General features: G+C 38.8%; 1 protein-coding gene across 40 annotated transcripts in view; it reads left to right on the top strand.

Annotated features, from left to right (window-relative positions):
• Nucleotides 1-20,052, top strand: part of SVIL (supervillin) — a 133,041-nt gene that overhangs the window by 19,462 nt on the left and 93,527 nt on the right. For 9 of the 40 annotated variants that reach the window (XM_085564450.1, XM_085564363.1, XM_085564344.1 and 6 more), the window contains exons 1-2: nucleotides 13,373-13,560; nucleotides 18,543-18,644. The exons of 3 other annotated variants lie outside the window; for them this stretch is intronic. In XM_085564450.1, the coding sequence (XP_085420576.1) occupies nucleotides 13,497-13,560; nucleotides 18,543-18,644 (166 nt within the window). In that variant the 5' untranslated portion in view covers nucleotides 13,373-13,496. Of the gene's footprint in view, nucleotides 1-8,489; nucleotides 8,565-13,371; nucleotides 13,561-16,031; nucleotides 16,748-18,542; nucleotides 18,645-20,052 lie in introns of those variants that run through there. 28 more of the 40 variants (XM_085564412.1, XM_085564546.1, XM_085564538.1 and 25 more) reach the window with 8 other exon arrangements.

The raw sequence follows: 20,052 nt of genomic DNA, 5'->3' as shown, positions 1-20,052 counted from the left end.
ATCCCAATGGCTTGTCCTGCCTGCTCTTTGAGACAGCCAGCCCCAAACAGCCACAGAGATACAGCCAGCACTCTGGAGATCATAGGGAGCTGTGGCTTCCTTTTGGGGTGCTTTAAGAATGGATTGTGTCTCCTCCATTTGTTGAGAGAGGAGAAACGAGTTCCATCTTTTGGGGACACCTTATCTAGAGAGCATCCTCAAGAGTCTCTTATATTTTGTTTGTTTTTTTGTTTGTGCTAGGTGTTGTCCAGGTGAGATAAAGCACTATGCATACTTATGATACAGGAATTTGTACTTGTTCAGATAAATCTGTGTAAGGCTGCAGACCCAGATACAGAAGGAGTCACACAAAGAAACAGCAGCAAATGGTCATCTTGTATGGGAAGGCCCTTTCTGTGCCTTTTCCCTTTACATCCCTTGTACTGGAGCTTCCTGCAAAACAGAGCTATCCTGGAGCCTCTGGATTCCTCTGTAAGCTTTGTTTTACTTCACTAAATCTCTGACTCAAAGTCCCTACAGAGCTTAGAAACTTGAGTGATGGAAGCCAAGGACTTACACCAAAATGGGTGTTATGTAGAAAAAAATTCCCTTCCTTAGACAAATAATCTAAAAAATTGCTCCAGTGAGTTAATATGAATCTTGGTGCTTTTTTAACCTTTTGTTATTTATGCTCACCAGATCCCTGTGAAATTGAAGAGCTCCTTTATCTTGAATGATGAGCTGGGAGCTGGGTTCTGGGGGCTGGCTGGGTCCTCACCCACATGTACCAGCCTCCCCTTTGCCCCGCTCTGCCCTCCTGACCCTGCCCTGACTCATCTGTGTTCAGTACCTACCAGAGCAATTGAATTCTTTTTATGGTTGCTGGTCTGAAATGAGTCAGTGCAGGGTCAAACGCTGAGGAGCAGGGAAGGGAGAGGAGTGGGAGTCTGGCAGGCAGCAGTGGCTGAGATTGCCATGGAGCCACATCCAGCCCCGGTGACTTCGCCAAGGTGGCGCAAGCTTCTGTCAGCAGGAAACTGAAACCTGTCCTGTGTCACACAGGGTGCTGACCACAGGTCTGCCAGAGGCAGTAACTGGCAGGAAGTGGCTTTAGGTTTATTCTACTTGAATTTATTGTTTGTTTGCAAACACTGATGTATGAATTAGTAGCTGCTTTCTAGTGTGTGCTTCCTATTAATAGATGCTTTCTAGTGTATGCCAAAATCCAAACATACTGAACTGGTCATAGCTGTAGATTTTCAGGTGTAAGCTGGGTGCATTCCAGAAGGAATTAATAATTAACTCGAGCTAACTTTCCCTTAGAAATGTGATTTTTGTACAGGTAGTGATCTGTCAACTACACCACATTTCTATATAAGAACTACTGCCCTTTAGTAAAGATAGCTCAGGAGTTAGTGCCTGAAACAAATCATTGCATGGTATTATACCGCCAATTTGGAAAAAATATCAGTCAAAAAATTATAAAAAATTATCAATCACAGGTGCTTGATAACTCACACAATCTGCAGCTGATACTTTATCAGTGGCCTAATACTTTATTTAGACTTTAGAATGGAGCATTTCACCAATCCTGGGCACACAAATTCCTGGATGCACAGCATTTTGAACCATGTACACTATGAAAGCAGTGCTGAAAGTAAGGGTATGAGGGCTTAAGTCATGTATTCTGGCATCAATTTCTATGCTATCTTTTTCTGTTTGAATTCATTTGAGAGGAAAGAAACTAAGAAAGTTTTTTGAGTGAAGATTTTGGAGGTCTGTGCTGGTTATAAATCTGTCTTTGTCACTTCTGTCTTTTTAAAGTTTCTTTAGAAAAAGGGCTAGCCAAAAAATGTTCTGGATATGATTGTATATAACATATGTGCATTTTCTTTACACAATGCACTACAGTTAATTCAATTTGAAGGGCTTTCTTCTAGCTGTGACAAATCTTGTCAACCCACCACTTAACTTCTATGTCTGGTTATGTTTTTTTGTTGTTTGGGGTTTTTTAAACTTCTTGGAATCAAAGCTTGTTGCAGGTGGGTTTTTTTGTTCTGTTTTTTTAAAAAGGATAATACTGGAGAAACCTATCTCAAGAATCTAATATATTGTCTGGTGCTCTTCTAGGAACAAATATATCATATGGATTTTTATGTAGGAGGCTTTTTGACTTTTGAAGGTTGGGTGTTAGCCACAAAGTTCATGTGACATGACAAATGTGGAACATCTGTGTACTGCTGCACATCACTGTTCTAAAAGTCATTCCCCTCACCACATGCATTGAATTAAACACAAGAATTTAGAGAAAAAAATAGTTGGAAGGACATATTCTGTCAAATACAATGGGAAGGATCTGTTGTGAAGCTGTTGGAGCTTGGTCACACAGTTCTCCAGTCCCTAATTCAGGGGTCTGGTGTGCTCTGTGCCTCAGCTCTTCCTTCCTTGGAGCTGGGAGAGTGGTATTGTGTTTTCCTAGCTGGTGGTAAACTGTTTTCTGGATAGAAATTAGAGTTGAGCATAAGGCTAAACTCTAAAGGGATTTCTAATAAAGCAAAGAGGTTGCTCAGTGTAGTTTCTTGTTTGATTGATGTTTGGGCTGCATGTGAGGTAAGTAGGTGGCTGAGTTGGCTTCCTTGTATTGCAAACAAAGTATGGCTGAGAGGCTTAAAGCAGGAGCCCTCATATTAATACATGAATCTTAGTCATAACTCTGCCTGAAGTGATCTAACTTGGTGACCAATATCCTTGTAAATCCTGAATGCTTCTGTTTGTCTCTGTGCTATAGCTGCAGTGAGAGTTCTTTCTTATAAAATAAATAAATGTGGTAAAGAAAACAAAAGCGATTCTTATGGGTAAGGTTTGACCTGGAGCATTCTGAGCTACAAGTCCTCATTGTCCTAGTGTGATTACCAAATTGCATGAAGGGTGCTGTGCTTCATTACAGCCTGTATACTTTGGTGCTATCACCTTGTTCTGACAGAGATGCTGCCAGTTTCAGATTGCAGGATATAGTATATCCAAAAATCCAAGTCAGGACGAAGGTCACAACTTTAGTTGAGGTGGAACTCAGTGTTGGTCTGGTAAAAAGCTCCCTGCTGTGCAGAAGACAAGTGGCAGATATTAATAGTTGTCTTCCTAGTGATTTACATTTATTTCAGAAGTGGTCTGAAATAGTGTAGCTTTGAACACATCATTAATTAGTGGGTTTTTTAAGTCATTTAAAGTTATCTTTTAGGTATTGTTATTACAGATAAGAGTTTGAGTTCTGATACTCACAGCTAGAAACCAATATTAAAAATTTGGTGCTCACTTCCTGGTTTATCTTCACAGACTCAAGTCTGGGACTGCAAATGTAAAGGACCTTCTCTAGTTGATCTGAATTTAATTTCAAACATTTCCCTCTGAGATTACTTCTGAATACTTCATACATTATGAAGACTGTTTTCATGCTGTGCTTAACTCTTTTTTAAATTTAATATTTCTGAGGCTTTAAAAATCTTTTTCAAAAGATACTTTATGTGAGTTCCTTCTCTGGAGTGTAGGTAAAAGCTCTTGTTCCACCACAGCCACATATGCCAGACTTTGGAAAGCCTGCTCATGTTGAAAATATCATTTCACTTGGAAACAGCCTCTGGATGATTCCTTGCTTTTTAAGGAGGTGTGAGAAATGGTCTGAAGTAAAGGAAGCATCTCTGGGATTTGTTGTCCAGAGGCAGGTGCACAGGGAGTGGACAGAAGTGGCATACAAGTGGCACACATGCCTAAATAGTTTGGGTATCCATTTCGGTTGTTCTGTTCTCTTAGAATTGGCTATGCTCTAATTAAGTAATTCTTGTCATAAAGCTAATTAGCTCATAAAAAAATACAGATTCTTCAATCTTAAAAGTTGCGGGGAAACCATTTTTGTTTGAAACTGTTTTTGAAATTAACTTAATTTTTTTGTTTGTGCTTTTTGTTTGGTGTTGGTAGGTTGTGTTTTTACCATCTTCAAAAGCTGCTAACCCAAACCAAGCATCTCCTCTCTCACCCCAGTCTGCCTGGGCTCAGAGCCACCTCCACGTTCCTCTGTGAGCCCTGTGTCTTCAGGGAGTGAGGGCTCATGCAGATTTCTGTATTGCACTTCCAGCAAACTCTGAGTCTTCAGTGCTGGCCACAGGAGGTACATCTGAGTCAGCCACCCTGTCCACAGGCACTTGGAGAGTCTTGTGCAGAATCTGGGGTGGTCTAAATGTGATCTGTCTGATACAGGACTTGCCCAAGCTGAATATTTCAACTTTAAATGTTTTTTAATTTAGCTGTGTAAAACTGTAGTTAGGAAACAATTCTACACATTCAAAACGCGTAGGTGTTAAATTCAGCTGGGTTCAAAGAAGTTAAATACAGCTTTGATGTAAATTACTTTATGTAAACACAGCAGGAACTTCACATCCGTTGAACAATTTAAGTTCTGTAGCTTCTTTACCCCATGCTCCAGTTTTCTTAAACAATTGAGAGTATTCCGGGGAGGCCCTTCTGACTTCAGTCTGTTTTATTGCATGAAAATATTCTTCAGAGTGCTGGGAAAAAAAAAAAAAGATAATTTTTCTAAGTCTTCAGAGAGACTTTTGATGTTTTGAGTCTTTATTACACTAGAGGTCAGTGTATGATGGGAGCTTCTGTGCTGTGGTATAGAGTTTCTTGCAGAATCCTATTTCATCGACTTTGAAACCAGATTCTAAGAGAAACTGTAGCCTGTTACTATGGAAAAAACTTAACATTGAAGTGTCTTGTGACTTTCTTGGCTAAAGGGTTTTTTGAGCTTCCTACTTTTCATTCTCCATGCTTAGCAAATATAAGGCAAAGATCAGCAAGAGCACTTTGATGTGGTGGGCAGGAATGTGCACAGTCAGTTGCTCCAGTGTGCACCTCAAACATTCATCTTTCACTGCCATGCCATGACTTTTTGGTTCATATTTCTATATGCCAGGAGCCATCCTTAGCTTGTGCACTGTACCTCTGAAGGGCATGGTGGAAGAATTGCACATGCACCTATTATTTTTAGAGTAGGTGTCAGCTTCCTGAACACTGAGCTGGTAACTTCCAGGTGGGTGGCTTCTCTTCTGGCTGTTGAGGGAATCACAGTCAAGTATGATTCTGTCATGATACTTGCAGAGATTATTTCCTCAGCAGCTCTTCTTCAGTTCTCTAGATGTTTCTTAAACATCTGGAATGTGCAAAAGCAGTTTGTTCCTGCAGACAGCATTGGGCAGGGGCGCCAGGGCAGAGCTCCAGCAGTGTTATGTGATGTGAAATGGCACTGAAGGAGAGCCTTGCTGCCTGGGGCAGGCTGCATCACAAATGACAATTTAAATAAGATGCTGGAAATACCCCATGAGGGTAGATTTGAGCTCTTGGATGTTTTCTGTGAGAACTGACTACAAACAAAAGTGCCTGTATCCTGTAACTCTTGTGTAGAGTTCTTCTGAAGTGCCTCAGAAAAATAAAAGAACATGGGATGTTGTTTATAGAAATGAAAATGTATAAGAAATACTGCACAAGAATTTCTATATTTCTATTTCATTTCTATAAGAAATAAAAATGTACCAAGGCTTTGCAGAATGGGGCTTTATCAAATCCTCTCTGTGGTGTTAGGCTTCATTTGTTTGGGCAAGAGACTGAAAAGGTGATGGCTTTGCAAAACTGATGTGATAGAAGTCATCAAGCAAGAAATAAAGCATCCTAAAAATTGCTTTCCTTTTCCTGTCCTTTTCTGCTTGAAGGCATGAAGCCTTAATTTGTTTCAGTGGAGCTGAAACTCATCAGAGTCTGTTCTGCATGTAGGAGCTCAGGGACTGTGAGGCTTATCTTGAAGAAAAGAAGGTGGTGTAGGTGTCCTGTAGCCAACCCAGTGAACGACCTGATGGGTTACTGCAGATTCTTGCAGAGCATCTATTTGCCTGTTGCACATGGTGACAGTCTTTCTTGGTTCAGCTGTCAAGTGTTGAATAAGTCCAAGTGTTGATGCTCCCTGCACCTAGAAGAATATTTGTCTAGAAGAAATGTAAGTTTGATTATTTTCTTGGATCAAAAATTATGGATCTTTGTGGCTAAACAGAGATGATTACGCACTAGCCCCTCTTTCTAGTTCATAATAGGAAGTGTCCTAATGATATTTTTGTGTCTCTTTCCTTCATGATGTACAGACTAATTCTGGAATCTGTCTGTTGTGTAATAAAGAGTCCATTAAAATGGCAAAAATTAGTATTTGGAGTGTCTTTTCCTGCTTTTGTTCTAAACTCTCAAAATGCAGGAGTTCTCAGACGTACAGTTCAAGTGTCTTGCCAGGAATTTCTCAGATGAACTGCAGAGAGAGTGCAAGAAGTTGCAGCCAAGGTCAGTCTTGAAAGGATTAGAATTCAATTGCCAGTCCTCACATTTTGATTTCAATCTCAAATGTTTCCTGATAGGTGATCTGTTTTTGTTAGGTCTTCTGTTTGTATTGTGTTCCTGCCAAAACTTCTCATAAGACTCCTGACACTATCAAAGATCTTTTGCATATAGTGACATAGGCAAATACATGTATATATATAAAACCCCAAACCACTCTGTGATATTTCCACTCACACCAGTTAGTGTAGGTTCCTTTAAAAGGGTAGACTTCAAAGCTGCAGGACTTCAAAACTGCAGCACCCGAGTCTTCTCTCTTGTTCCAAAATGTAGCATTTGCCAAAAAAAGGGAGGAATTAAGAAAATGTAGTAGTGGGACAGTGGCAGTGTGCACCAGGTTTAATGTGTTCTGTGCATTATAAATGTCCCCTCTTCCCACTTCACAATTGCTTCCAGGAAATCTCTGAAGTAGTTGACCAAAATGATAGCTGGATTTCAAATCCTTTCTTCTTTTTTTTTTTTTTTTTTTTTTAAATACTGATATATACTTCTGCTGTTCCTATTTTCTTCCTTTCTAATCAGGCAACCCTATGGTTAAACAGCAAGAAGGAATTTGGAACCAAGAATTATGTGATGGTGAAAATCTAGTTTATCTTTCTTCCAACTATCCTTTGCTAACCATCATTTTTCCTCACCTTTCCTACCACATTGAACTGCCCACTCATTTACCCTTCTAAAGTGCAGGAGTGCTCATTTGAGGGGAATGGAAGCTGGAAATGCAAAAATAACAGCATGTGGTTTACCATATTCTTGGAATTTTAAGCCAGTTTCCTCCCTGAAATACAAAGATAAATGTGAGTATATCTTAAAAACCGTCTTAGTTCAATTGTTGTGAGCAGTTATATAACATTAGGGACAAGGTTGATTTGCTGCCTTACCTGTCCCTATGCATTCTAAGGTTGTCTGTGTTTGGGGGTCTGCTTGTCTTCCAAAATCAGAATTTTTCCCAAATCAGGCACAATTTCTGACTTATCTGTCTTTTCAATGAATTATTTTTGTTTTGACCTCTTCTCTAGATGCTGTTATTAGAGTCTGACATGTTCAGCAGCTGCAGGAAGTAGAGCAGTGACCTGACTGCTCTTGAAAGTTGTTTCTCTAGTCACATAGGATAGCATGACTTCATTTTGTACCTCCTAATAGATTAAAAAAAAAAAAAAAAGTTGAATAAAGCAGTTGTGAAAGTGAAAGCAGTATATTTGGCACCTAAACATATGCAGGTGAGCTAAGCCTGAGCCGAGCAAGAGTAAAAATGTTATTTTACTTAGCAGCTGAAAGAGGAGGGAGGCAATAATTTGTGCAATAGCACAGACTGCTTCAGGTGGTTCAGCTCTCAATTGGAGAACTCTTCACTCTCTGTGGAAAGAAGTAATTGCATATAGTACAGAATAGAGTAAGAAGCCCAGAGCAGTTGGTTATTTTAAGTTTTTATATTTTCAGGGGATTGGCATCTTTAAGGACAGTGTGGTGCTGGGATAATTCAACTGGTTTGAAACAATCTAACTTGAACACTTAAGCAACATGAGAATCCACATGGGCTGAATCAGCCAGTAAATAATGCTACAGACACAGCCAGAAGTGTTTTGTATTTGCCAAAAAATAAAATAAAACCAGTTGTGGTTCAAGGTATGGGGATCAGAAATCAGGCCATGTGAGAGTGCTTTTTGCAGAACTGCTTGATAGGTCAAGTGCTCTACACTAGGAGAAGTCTTGGGTCTGTCTCTTTGTGTGAAAGAGAACTGGATTTTTCAGTTGTATCCAGTGATGTTTACAATACAGGATTTTGAGGGTAATAGTATTTTGGTAGATGCTTCTGGTTTTGTTATTATCTCCAGTGCTGCTTGACCTTACATAAGACTGAATATATATAATAATAAAGACTTCCTGTGGGGTGGCTGAGGAAAAATTCAGTTCTTGTCTGTGTGAATGGACAAGGTAGCATTATGCTCTAAGCTGCCTCAGCAACATCAGCCCTTGCAGTCAATCAGTTCCTCCCCTTTGTGCTTCTGCCTGCCAGTTCTGAAAGGTTGCCATAGCCTGGGATGCTTTTTGGTAATTACCCGTGTTGTGTTTGTTTCTTGTAGGAAGCACTGTGAGCCACTTGGACAAGGTGATGCAGGTGTACCTAGAGGGTCAGGCCTGGATGGCTGGGATTTAAGGTAAACCTTAAAAAATACACAGATTTGAACCAAGAGCTCAGGGTTGTTGGTTTGTTGTTTTTTTTTTTTTTTTTTTTTTCTTTTTTTTTTTTCTGGAAGTGTTTGTATCAAACATTTAAAGGAGGATCTGTGTGTGCCTTCTAGTGCACATGTACTTTAATAAAATGCAGTGATATAACAGTTAAAATTCCAGAGTACCCCATAGGAACTTCAGAAAAGCTGATTGGTATTTAAATACCAAGGAGATGCTAATGCTTCCTTGGGAAGAAATGTAGCAATAAGAGTTCCTGAAACTTCTTCTGAGAATTCACTGAGAGGCAGCAGGCAGCTAAGATGGACTTCCCGTTCCAGCCTTTCTATTATTCCTTCTTCCAAATATTGTATAACAGAGTAGCTTCAACCATTCTAGATCATGTACAATTCCTTCAAATGTAATATTTTAATTAATTGCAGATCTGTACTTTCTTTCATGTAGCAGACTTTTGATTAAATATTTGCAGTTTAGATTTGATTCAGGGTTTTTATCAGCTCTTAGCTATGGAAAAGTATTTCCCTATGTGAGCACAAACCAAGAACAAAAGGGACCTTTTTGTATGTGGAAGTGCATAGCAGGTTCTGTTGGTCCCACAAAGGCAGAGCTTGCAAAATGTCTGTGAAGTGTGGGATTAATCTTGCTGTCGGAGAATTGTGTAATTTTGGTTCCTGGAGAGATGTGATTTCTTGGATGTGATCAGGAATGTCTCAGTTGTTTTGAATCAGCAAAATTAGTATGTAGATCTATCTTCTGATATTCCTTAAAGAGAATTGATGTCTAATTCTGGTCATACTGCCAGACAAGAGCTGTCATGCTATTAGTTCTTTTGCCACATGTAGCCTAAGTTTTCTCTCAGAGATGTGGAAGGGACCATTTCAGCTGTTGCTCCAGAATTATGTAAGAGCTGTTTTCCTTGCAACTTGTCAGAGCTTCTGAAGTCTGGGAGAACACTGTGTAAAGAGTGGAAATTTGAATGAAATCATCTTCTACTGGTTTTAATATCTTAAAAAGAAGAAAAGTGAGGGATTTGGAACAGTGCTTACTCTTACATGTGCTAGAAAGCCTGAAAAGTTGTAAGACATTGCAGTAGAAACACAAAACCTAACCTTCATTCCTGAAGATTTGAGCTTGGAGCATGATCATGGGAAACATGAACTGAATCTTGACAATTCAGGATTAAAGCATATTAATAAAGTTTCCCCCAAAAATGTTAGAGCAAACACATCACATCACAGTTACTAGCTGCATGCTTTCTGTGCAGTGAATAATTTAATAAAGGTGAGCAGAAGTAGCATATTCGTGCAAGACTAATGCAGGTACTTAAAATGATGTGAACAGTCATGGGAATTTAGTTTTTTAAGGGTAATATGGACTTAACTTCTTTCAACAAAGACTCAAGTCAAACCTAGAGAATTTCTTGCTGAACTTGTTTCTTAGTATATACCATTATGAAATGGTTGTAAACTTCAGAAGACGATGCTATTAGACTGTGTCAGTGAGTATTCTTCTGTATTTTAAAAAAATCAGCAACAAAAACCAGATTTATTTTAGTGGAGAATTTACAGAACTACAATTTGTTAACATTATGCAATTTAACACTTGATGTGACACAGCTGGACCATATCAGATAACTAACCCATGGGCTATTTGGATATAGTCTTCAGATGAACGTTTTCTTGTTTTTGCACAGCATCTTGGAATTCTGTGCAGTATTTATTGTACCTGTTACTGCCTTATAACATTTATTCATTAAGAAATTACTTCATATTATCTGACTGAAAAATTATGGGAAAAAATAGTGATTTCTGGAGGTCATGACCAGCTTTCTACTTCATTGCTGGGGTTCCATCAAAGACTGGCCAGTTGACTTTGGAGTCTGGGAAGTGTGTCATTTATGCCCTCTTTTCATAAGATTACAACAGAAACAGTTTATGGACAGGTATTTGTTTTTTTAATTTATAATATGCTAACTTTGTTAGCAGCATACCATTTATCATGTGCTGTCTGTATTGCATAGCTTCCACTAAGTCAACAAAGCCAAGGCTTCATGTGAAAATTCATGTGCTCTCTTGCTGGACACTTTAGCAGCCTTGCTTATGTGTGAGGAAACATACAGTGTTCCTTCTAGCACTGGTGTATGTTTAATTACATAAATTTCAGCCAACCCTTGCTGGATAATATAGCTTGGGAAACAATGAATGGGTTAATTTCTGCCATCTAGAATAGAATTGGAACATTGGAGATGCTCAGCTTTTGTAAATCCTATGTTTGTGTATCAGTCCCCTTCAGGTTAATATTCTTGCTAGCCTAACTGAAAACTTCATCTTCTCCCTTCTGAAATTAAAGGCAAATAGATGTATTTCCTTTTTTCCTAGGATATCAGTAAGATTGTTTCTCTCTACTATGGTTTCAGTTTTTATGGTTTTCATTTTTCAAATGCTTTTTAAGCTGAATTATTAATGCTTGCATTATTTTAAAAAATAGTGCATGCAGTTTTGCACAATCCATTGCTGACCCAGCAGTTGGGTTTTCTATTTTTTTTTTTTTTTCTGTTTTGGAAACAGTTTGCTTGAACTTCTGCATTTTACTGTCCCAGGACAATGGTACAGAACTTCTTGCAAAAGCCAAGCTTACAGGAAATAACATCTTGTCAAAAGTGGTTTGCTCTTACGCAGCATATGGTAATGCTTTTCTTAAAATATATTTGTTCAGCATAAGACCTGTTCTGTGTGGTGCTCTCTGGCAGTGTTACTCACTCTCAGTTTACCTGAGGATAGGAATGTTAATGTTGCATTTTCCTGGTGTCTTGTGCAGAGAGTCGAGGTCTTTAATTGTACTTAAAGGTCTTCCCTCCACCAGCTTTTCCCCTTCTACCTTGTTGGTAAAAACAAGTGTTATACTATTTTCTCCATAAGTTCCTCCCAGTCTTTGGATTGCATTACTTGAAGGCATCCTCATAACTGATGTTATCATGAATTTTATTTGATGTTGTCATGAATTTTATTTGAACCACTGGAAATTTTGAATGAAGATGTCAGGTGAAAAGGGGTGGAATAGGAAGAGTGCAAAAGCATCTTCCTTACTGCTGCATTTTTCTTCAGACTAAGAATTATTGGTAAGAAAGAAGCTATGCCCGATATCAATCCCAAACATTAACATGTATCTCTGCACATGGCCTCTGCATGGCTGTTGCCAAATGTCCTTAGCTATTTTTTGTGATCAAAACAATGTCCTGACTATTTGAGAATTGTAAACTTTGGATGAAGCCATTCAGTTCAGTTCTGACACTGCACTTTTTTCTGTAGTATGACTTTTGAGGAGCAGCCTGTCCACCCAGGTCTCTTGTCCCTAATTTCCATTCACTGAAAGATTTTTTTATTTGTTTCTAGGATCTGGATTACTCATGCCTCTTCCCAAAGCTTTTATGTCAGTGCCCTACAGAAAATATCAGACATTTTCAACCTTAGGAATGTGTTTCCCCCCCAGACTGTAATGATTCAAGTGTGTTGCTGTAAAGCCACACTGCAAAGAGAAGCGATGATTCAATTGTGCTGCTTTTGCTAATTTTTTTGTATTGTGGATTCTGACTTCATCAGTAGCGTCTACAAACCTCCGTGTTTGTGACTCGCAACTGATACCTTTTCTAAAAACAGACGGAGGCAGGAGAGAGAGTGCTCTGTTTATTTCAACAACCACAAGCAACACTTCCAAAATACACTTGTGGTAGTATCACAGAGTTATGAATCTTAGGTTATCTGGTGGTGAGTAATGTGGTGAGACAGTAGCCTAATATGTCCACGCTTTATTTAGAGAAGGTAGCTCTTATCAGAGGCAAGGAGCGCCGGTGTTTCACTCTCGGTGCTTGCTGAGCCCCTAAGGACACAGAACAAATCTGCTGACAGTTCATGGTGCCGAGACACAGCACCTCCCTCTGGGGGTCTGACTCCAAGTTCTTAAGGATTTTGCAATATAGAAAGAAACAAATTCCTTCCCCCCTCCAGCTGCTCACCCAAATGCACGTTTTAGGCTGTCCTGTGGTTTGATCAAAGGTAACAATGGGTTGTGCTATCTCTTGACCAGATAGATTTTTCTTTTTTAAACGCTGTTATCTCACTAGAGAGGAGGCTCACAAACAGATTGTAACAGCTTTCCAAATTCTTCAGGCAGAGCCTAGATTGTAGCAATTATTACACCTAGAGAATCCTGGGGATTAAGAAAATATAACTTTATTTTCCTCACTAAGAGTTAAACCTGTAGAGTCTAGGAGCTTTCAGTAAGACAATAATCTTTTACTATTCTGCCTACTTAAAAATAAAATGGAAGAGCACAATCCTCCCTGGCAAAGCAGGAGATGCTCAATTTTGGCATTATATACAGTTTGCATTGAGGATAAAGGGGGTTGGAGGGCACAGGCTTTGACACAAAACGTGTGGCTTCATTGCCATGGACAGACAATGCAGCAGAACTGGGGATTACTGGAGACTGTGGGACTGTCCTCCCTGACTTGCCACCTACTCCTCAATTCAGAGTGCAGGGAATTGTTCCTCTCCATGGCAATAACATCACTGTAATTTGTGTCTGATAGTGAAAGAATGAATGATTTATTCTCCCTTCTCTTTCAAGACAGAAAGTGTTTGTGTTGGGTTTGAGTTGGGTTTTTTAACGTTGTTGGTGTTTGGTGTTTTTTTAAGATAAATAAAAAAATCCTCTGTGAGTCATTTTAGGCTCTCACAGAAACTTGAATGTGCTAAATGGGTAGGTTCCCCTAGCTGAGCCAATGGGGATGGCCAGGCACAGGCAACACTTTTATCCCACGAAAGGGAGGAGGGGTGAATGAGCCAGAAGATATAAGCTGAAACAAAGCCATGCTGTCCTTCTGAGTCATTCGCACACACTGGATGGGTAAGGCTTCCTGCTTCCTGGGACACACAAGTGGGGTCATGATTCTAACAATGGATGCTGGTAAGTCGCTTTTTATTAAATTTGTCTGGGTTCTTTTTTTTCGGGGAAGTCTCTCCCTGCCCACCCCCACCCCCAGCTGAAAAGGAGCTATCTGTAAACTGGGAAGCTGAATTGTTAAATAAGAAAATGCTGAACCCAGACTTTGCACGCTGTGTGCACTTCACTGTGTGTTACCCTGGTGTTATTTCTTGACTGTTGCTCACTGAAGCACGTATCCTCTCCTGCAAAGCAGGACCTCAGAATCAAAAGCTTGTCTGTTAATTTGTACTTCTGTCATCAATGGGACAGAATCTGTGGCCTGAGAAGTGTGTGATGTCTCCCTCTCTTTGATGATGGAGCTGATAGTGTCTGGAAGATACGTTCTAGATGTTAGTCTTATTGTAAAGGATAGTGGTTAACTAATGTATTGTCTGTGGCTTCCTCTGCTCTGTGTTTACTGAAATTTTGTACTGGAGAGGAAGAAACTGCTGTATTTATGTTGTAAGCAGCTCTGTTTGATGTGCTTGTAGTCAAGGAAGTCTATATTCTATGAAAAAGCACATGCAGGAATTTTGTTTTTTATTTTTTTAAATTAGGCACAAACATGAAATCTTCAGCATAGTTTCTTGTATAATATGGAGAATGAATGTAGAGTGGTTTCTATAAAAGAAACAAGCAATCCTTGTCTTGAGTCTAGAGAGGGGGTGTGTTTCCATGTCATAACTTGCATCCTTCAAATTCCACAGTAATAAAAGACCTTGGATTTTAATGGTTATGGATAGGGCATAAAGCACCAGTGATTGTGCTGTGGCAGCATGATCTCAGCTGCTCTTTCTCTATACCAGCTGCAAGCATGCCTGCTGCATTTTTAAGAGCTCTGTAGAACTTTTGTCAGCAGTTGGTTCAGCTACATTTTTTTCAGCACAATGCCAAAGCATAATGTGACATATTCTACAAGCTCTATTCAAAATGATAAACTTAGGCAGATCTTGCTGGTCTGTTTTGTCTACTTGTAACATGCTGAGTTTACTCCAGCTAATGAAATGCTCACTGTCCCTTGTGTATTTGAATTGATTCAGTTGGGCATTTCCTAGGTCCTAAAGAGAAAAATGTCTGTTTGTATAGCTCTTTGACTTTACTGAGACTTCCAGAAGGTGACCCAGCTGGGTTCTCCATGCACAATTTAGAGGAGACAGCATTTCACTCACCACACTTAATTAAGTTGTTGTATTGTTGTCTGTGTAGGCAACTAGTGACTTTTTTGTGTTCAGGGTATGTTACATGTTTTGCAAATCAGTTAAAACCCAGGCCCTTTAACAGAGATTATAAAATTTAACACAAGTGGGAAGATGAATAAGATGGTATATGGCTGACAATTTTCCATTAAGTGGAAGCTGATGATTTTTATATTTTGGTCCTTCCATTAAAGTAGCTTCTATAAGCCCTTAAAGCAGTTTGCATAGCAGGAATTGGCAATCCTCTTCTACCTTGCTTGAATAAGAAGGGTGGATGCCTAGATGTAGATGTCCTGCCCAGGATTTTGGGAGGATGCCCTGGCAATGTTCAGAATTTACATGCTTGTGGGAGGTAGAGAATACAGACTTTGCCCACAAGACACTTCTTCTCCTTTGAAGTACCAGAGTTCCTGTACTGCAGTGGAGTAATTGATGTTTTGGGATGTAATGTTTTGGAAAGACTGGTGGGATGTTAATTATATATGTTTGAAAAAATACCTTTTATTTGCATATACCTACATGCTTGCATTGTGCACTGTTTCTTTGCACTGTGAGGTGAACCATGAAGATAATACTGCTCACCTATGTTTTGTTGGATCCAAACCTGCTTTTTTTCTCAGAACAATGTCACTGCACTGGTTTCTCAGTAATTACTATGCTCTTGTATTCCTAGTGGTAATTTTCAGTTATACCAACTTACATGGTTAGTAAACATATATTTTGGAAGATTTTAATTCTGCAAGAATTCTTAAATTATAGTTCTCTATTTCTTTGTGGGAAAATGGTTCTAACTATCTGAAAGGAAACATTGTAATTCAAGGATTTATAACAGGGTATTCTAGTACTTCTCAAGTATATTTAGGTTACAGAAAAAATATGCAAGCAATTCAGTGCTTAATACCTTTATGTGGGACATGGATAGTGCTCCATGAAGTTTATCTGCTTGGTTTCACCCACCTTTTAAAGCTGTGCTTGCTGCTCTTGGAACTGTTTGCTTTTTTTAAATTATGTGTTTGCTTTATAAATCGGAGCTGATAACTTCTTTTTTATGGGCATCAAATACTTAAGCTGTTTTTTAAGAGAACAGAACTTGTCTTCCTTAAGGTAGTTGTAAGAATACTTGTGCATCTGTTTCAAAATTTATTTAATGGGTTTGATTCTGCTGTGTTTGTCTTAGCAGCTTCTAATTTCTGTCAGGAGGCGGACTGAAAATGTTTTGGACAGGGGGAATAAAAGGGAGAGCTGCAAGACAGAGTTGACAGTGTAATTGGATTTGAAGCAGCTACAGGCTGGGGCTGTTGCAACAGCTGATTTGATCCTTCTGAGTTTCAAGAGCTATTTATGGTAGATTAGCTGTATCAAAGCTCTACTGTTCCAACCATAAAAGGCTGGTCCTATGTGAAGTTGCCACACTGCATTTGGCTTAGTCCTCAGAGGTTGGAGAGCCTATAGCTTTTTATGTGGATAAATCCAGTGATGGATGGAAATACTAAAGGCAGATCAAGGAATAACACTGTTGAGGACTTCAGATGGCAGCGAACTCTTAAAAGGAGATTTTCACTAATAAATTTTTTGCTCTGATGTTTGGAATTAGCACTTGGATATAGCTCCTGCATATTTACTGCATTTGGTGAACGCATGCTTTTAGGAAAGCGCTGTTCTAAATTTATCTGACTTATCTGAATCATCTTGACTGCACATGTACTTGCCAGCCAGGCATGTTGATATTTGGTAACTTTTGTGAAGTCACTTTTCTGTTTTCTAAGTGGGTGAGTGTTAGGTTCTTGGGAAAAGAATCTTAGCTGATGCAAGAAACTTTTCAAACAAGAATTATGAAGTACTTGGCCAAAGAGAGCTGCAGGCATTATCAGTAACTATTTTGAGAAGACTTTGACCCCTTTTGCTGCATCTGCACCTTCTTTCTGTCCTCTTTGTGTAAAGGCAGACAAGTGGATTTTTTACAGGATTCTGAAGTAAGTAGCACCTCACTCGGGCAGCTTGCACACCGTTGCTTGAGCCAGTTGATTGTGAATATTCACACCATTGTCAGGTTGAAATGCAAGTGGGTTTATTCCAGCCTGTGCATGCCAGTCCTTCAGCCTTCCTTTAAGGCATTTTGTCTTTTTATTCTTGTGGTTTTGCTTAGAAGATGAGTTCATTATGCTATGAATAGAAAGTCCTGTTGCTGGTTGGTTTGTGTGATGTGTTTCTATTTTCTTTTTCAGTTTTATTATGTTAACCTTAGCCACAGTCCTACAAGTGGCTATAAGAACACTTCTATAATAACAAAACTTTCAGTGGTATTTTTCTCTTGTGTTTAAGAAGTTCTATAAATACAGGGGAGTACTGTTGCATTGGATAACTATGCTCTATTTTGAGACTTGGAGCATTCTGAGGAAAACTTGCTCCAACTTTCCAATCTCTTAGTTTTAAACATTACCAGGACACTGCAGGTAGAAGAGGCAGAAGTTACTGGCACTGTTTCACCTTCTTCTCCTGCAGGAATATCTTTGTTTGCACTTCCTCCAGCCATTTGTTTCAGAAAGTTTGCAGCATTGTCAGATTGAAATGTGAGGGTTTATTCCAGCCTGCTTAAAGGGGGGGATCATAAAGGACAGGTGGATTGAAAAGCAAGGTTCCTTGCTTCAAGGATATTCCAGGTGCTGTATTTTAATCACCAGAAACACAAGAATAGTGTCCTTGACAAAAAAAAATTCCGCTTCTCAATTTCCCTTTCGGGAACTAGCAATTTAAGGCCACCTTCCATTTTATTAGGAGTATAAATCTATATTTCTCTGTCAAATGGATCTAGAATTTATATTCTGAATTATATAAACCTTTGTTTTAGCCCTGGGAATACCAGAAAACAGAACATGTCTGGAGCATTACTATTTTAAAGCCACTTTATGAGTTTAGTGATAGGAATATTTTATTGGAATAAACTCCCCCATATGTGATCTTTCTCCCACAGACTTTGTTAGATACATGTAAATAATCACCTGCATCTGCATATTTTATAGGAGATTCAATTCTACCTGCAGAAGCAGTGAGCGCTAGGAAGAAACTGTCTGATAAATATACTCCTTCAGACATCTTAATTTTTGTGTTCTATAACAGATCTGTGCTTCAGTCTGGTACAGAGTTTTAAATATTTTTACATTGCTTCCAATAAAAGGAGTATTTCTAATAAGCATCCTTTTTTATATGATCTGATTTTCTTTTCCTTTGCTAATTATATTTTTAAAAGCAATTTGCTATAAATTGCTCCACTATTTTAATATGCCTGTTGTGTTCCTGTAAACCTGCTAGAAAGTGTCAATGCTTTAAAATCTTAAAAGAGACTACAGAGATGTCAGATATAGAAGTTAGATACCACAGAGTGTGCAGAAGCTCTTAACTTGAATTTCAGACTTAAGTGCACTAAGGGTGAAATGCAGGAAACATTTTGATTGATGAAAAGTAACAATATCAGCTTCTCTTTGTGCAGCAGAGGTTTAAACTTGTTAGAACAGGCAAATTTTCTTCCTTGTCTCATTTTAAAAGTTAATTCTGCCTCTCCCATGTTGTTTTGTCTTGATTGTGTTGCTAAATGGCATTTTTAGCAAAAATTTCCAGTAGGAAGGAGGATTGCATAGGACTATAGCTGTGTGCTTGACATTTCTTCACTAAATTCTTTCTATTTGATACTTTATATAGGGTAAAGGTAGGAGGAAACATAAAGCAGTTTTAATCTGTCTTTAACTGTGCCATGTTTACTTTCTTATACAGAAAAGAAAGATTACACTGTAAGTGTACATGGAACTCCCCAGAACTGTCTGGTAGAGGAAAATGAAAATGGTAGTGCACATTGCTCCTTCACAGTGAGTCCAGGTAGGCTTAGAGATGGTGGAGGTGGGCCATTTGTGACCACGACATTGAGACAGGTCACTGGAATCTTTTGCCAGTTTTCTGTCTGGAAAGTGTCTGTCTTGCACTTCATAAAACAGCATGAGTTGAGGTTTCTCTTGTCTCTATGTTGATGAAGTGGTTTGAAAGCTGTATATAGTTTAGTATATTTGTTTATGCAAAAGATGGTTAAGAATGTGTGGAATTTGTGGTTTGTGGTTTTGGGGGTTTTTAAATGCAACTTGTAATTTTACTTTCTTAGAAAAGTTCATAAGATCAGGTATCTATGAAACCTTTAATATAATGAACAGAGGAAAAAGTTGCACGAACTTATTTAGTTTAAATTGCCATTATTTGAGTTCGTGTTTGCTCCCCAATGTGTTGGCTGTTGTGGATGGAAATTTCACTGTAGTTTTTCAGGAGGCAAAAGCTGTGGAATAGTTTGCAGGAACAAGGTGGCTGAGATTATTCACTTTGCAAAGGCCTTGCAGTCTGCAGCTTGTTTTTCTTGCTGAATGCAAAAGTTTGTCTTCTGTTTCTGCAGGGGAACAAAGGAATTAGTGTGCACAATGGTCTCACCTTGTTAATTCCCTGCTTTTGCTATATTCCCAGACAGACACTTGAGAGTTAATAGACACATTGGAAGGTCGTGATTTTTAATGAGCAAAACATGTTCTACTTGGAGTCTGCCTTAAGCAGATAAGAATGCATTGGGTAACTGGTGATAAAAATGCATCTGATGTCACTGATTCACGTGGTGGTGTGTTGAAGGGAGTCTTTCAGTACAGAGGGTACAGCAATTATGCATTAACTCTTTGATTATTTATTTGAATTTAGTTGATGGAATGGTCTTTCTGTGCTCTAATGATGCCAGGTTTCAGAGTTAAAAAAAAAAAAGTAAAGTCAGTTTTCAAAGACCCAGATTAAAATTATTTGGCTTTCCACGTCTCTCTTCATGTACACAAAAAAATCATCACAAGGAACTTTTGCATCAAGCATCATGTGTCATAATATTTAAAGACAGAGACATTTCTAAAGCAACTTGAGCCTCCATCAGACCCTTATGAAGGAAGTGAGCAATTTCCTTACAGAACCGAGCTGTTTGACTCTAAAAAATGGCATGCTGTTACCAGTGTCTGTTACAAAGGGGCTGCATTCAGGTGTCAATCCAGAGTTTGTGTGCCAAAGTACTGTGAGAAGTAAATAATATTTCTGTGGAGTTAATGACTGCCAAATGTGCTCCTTGTGGCTTATACCTGTAAAACTCTTGGCAGTCAGCAAAGATGTGCAGAATTTCATTCTTGCTCTATTATATCAGCCTTAGATTTAGACAAAATTGCTGTCTATTCCCTAAAATAAAACAAAGGTATCACTGTCTCCCATCAGCTCTCCG

This window comes from Lonchura striata, chromosome 2 (genome assembly GCF_050655825.1).
Source record: "Lonchura striata isolate lonStrDom1 chromosome 2, ASM5065582v1, whole genome shotgun sequence".
Classification (NCBI taxonomy): domain Eukaryota; kingdom Metazoa; phylum Chordata; class Aves; order Passeriformes; family Estrildidae; genus Lonchura; species Lonchura striata.
This window is presented reverse-complemented; position numbering and strand designations above follow the sequence as displayed.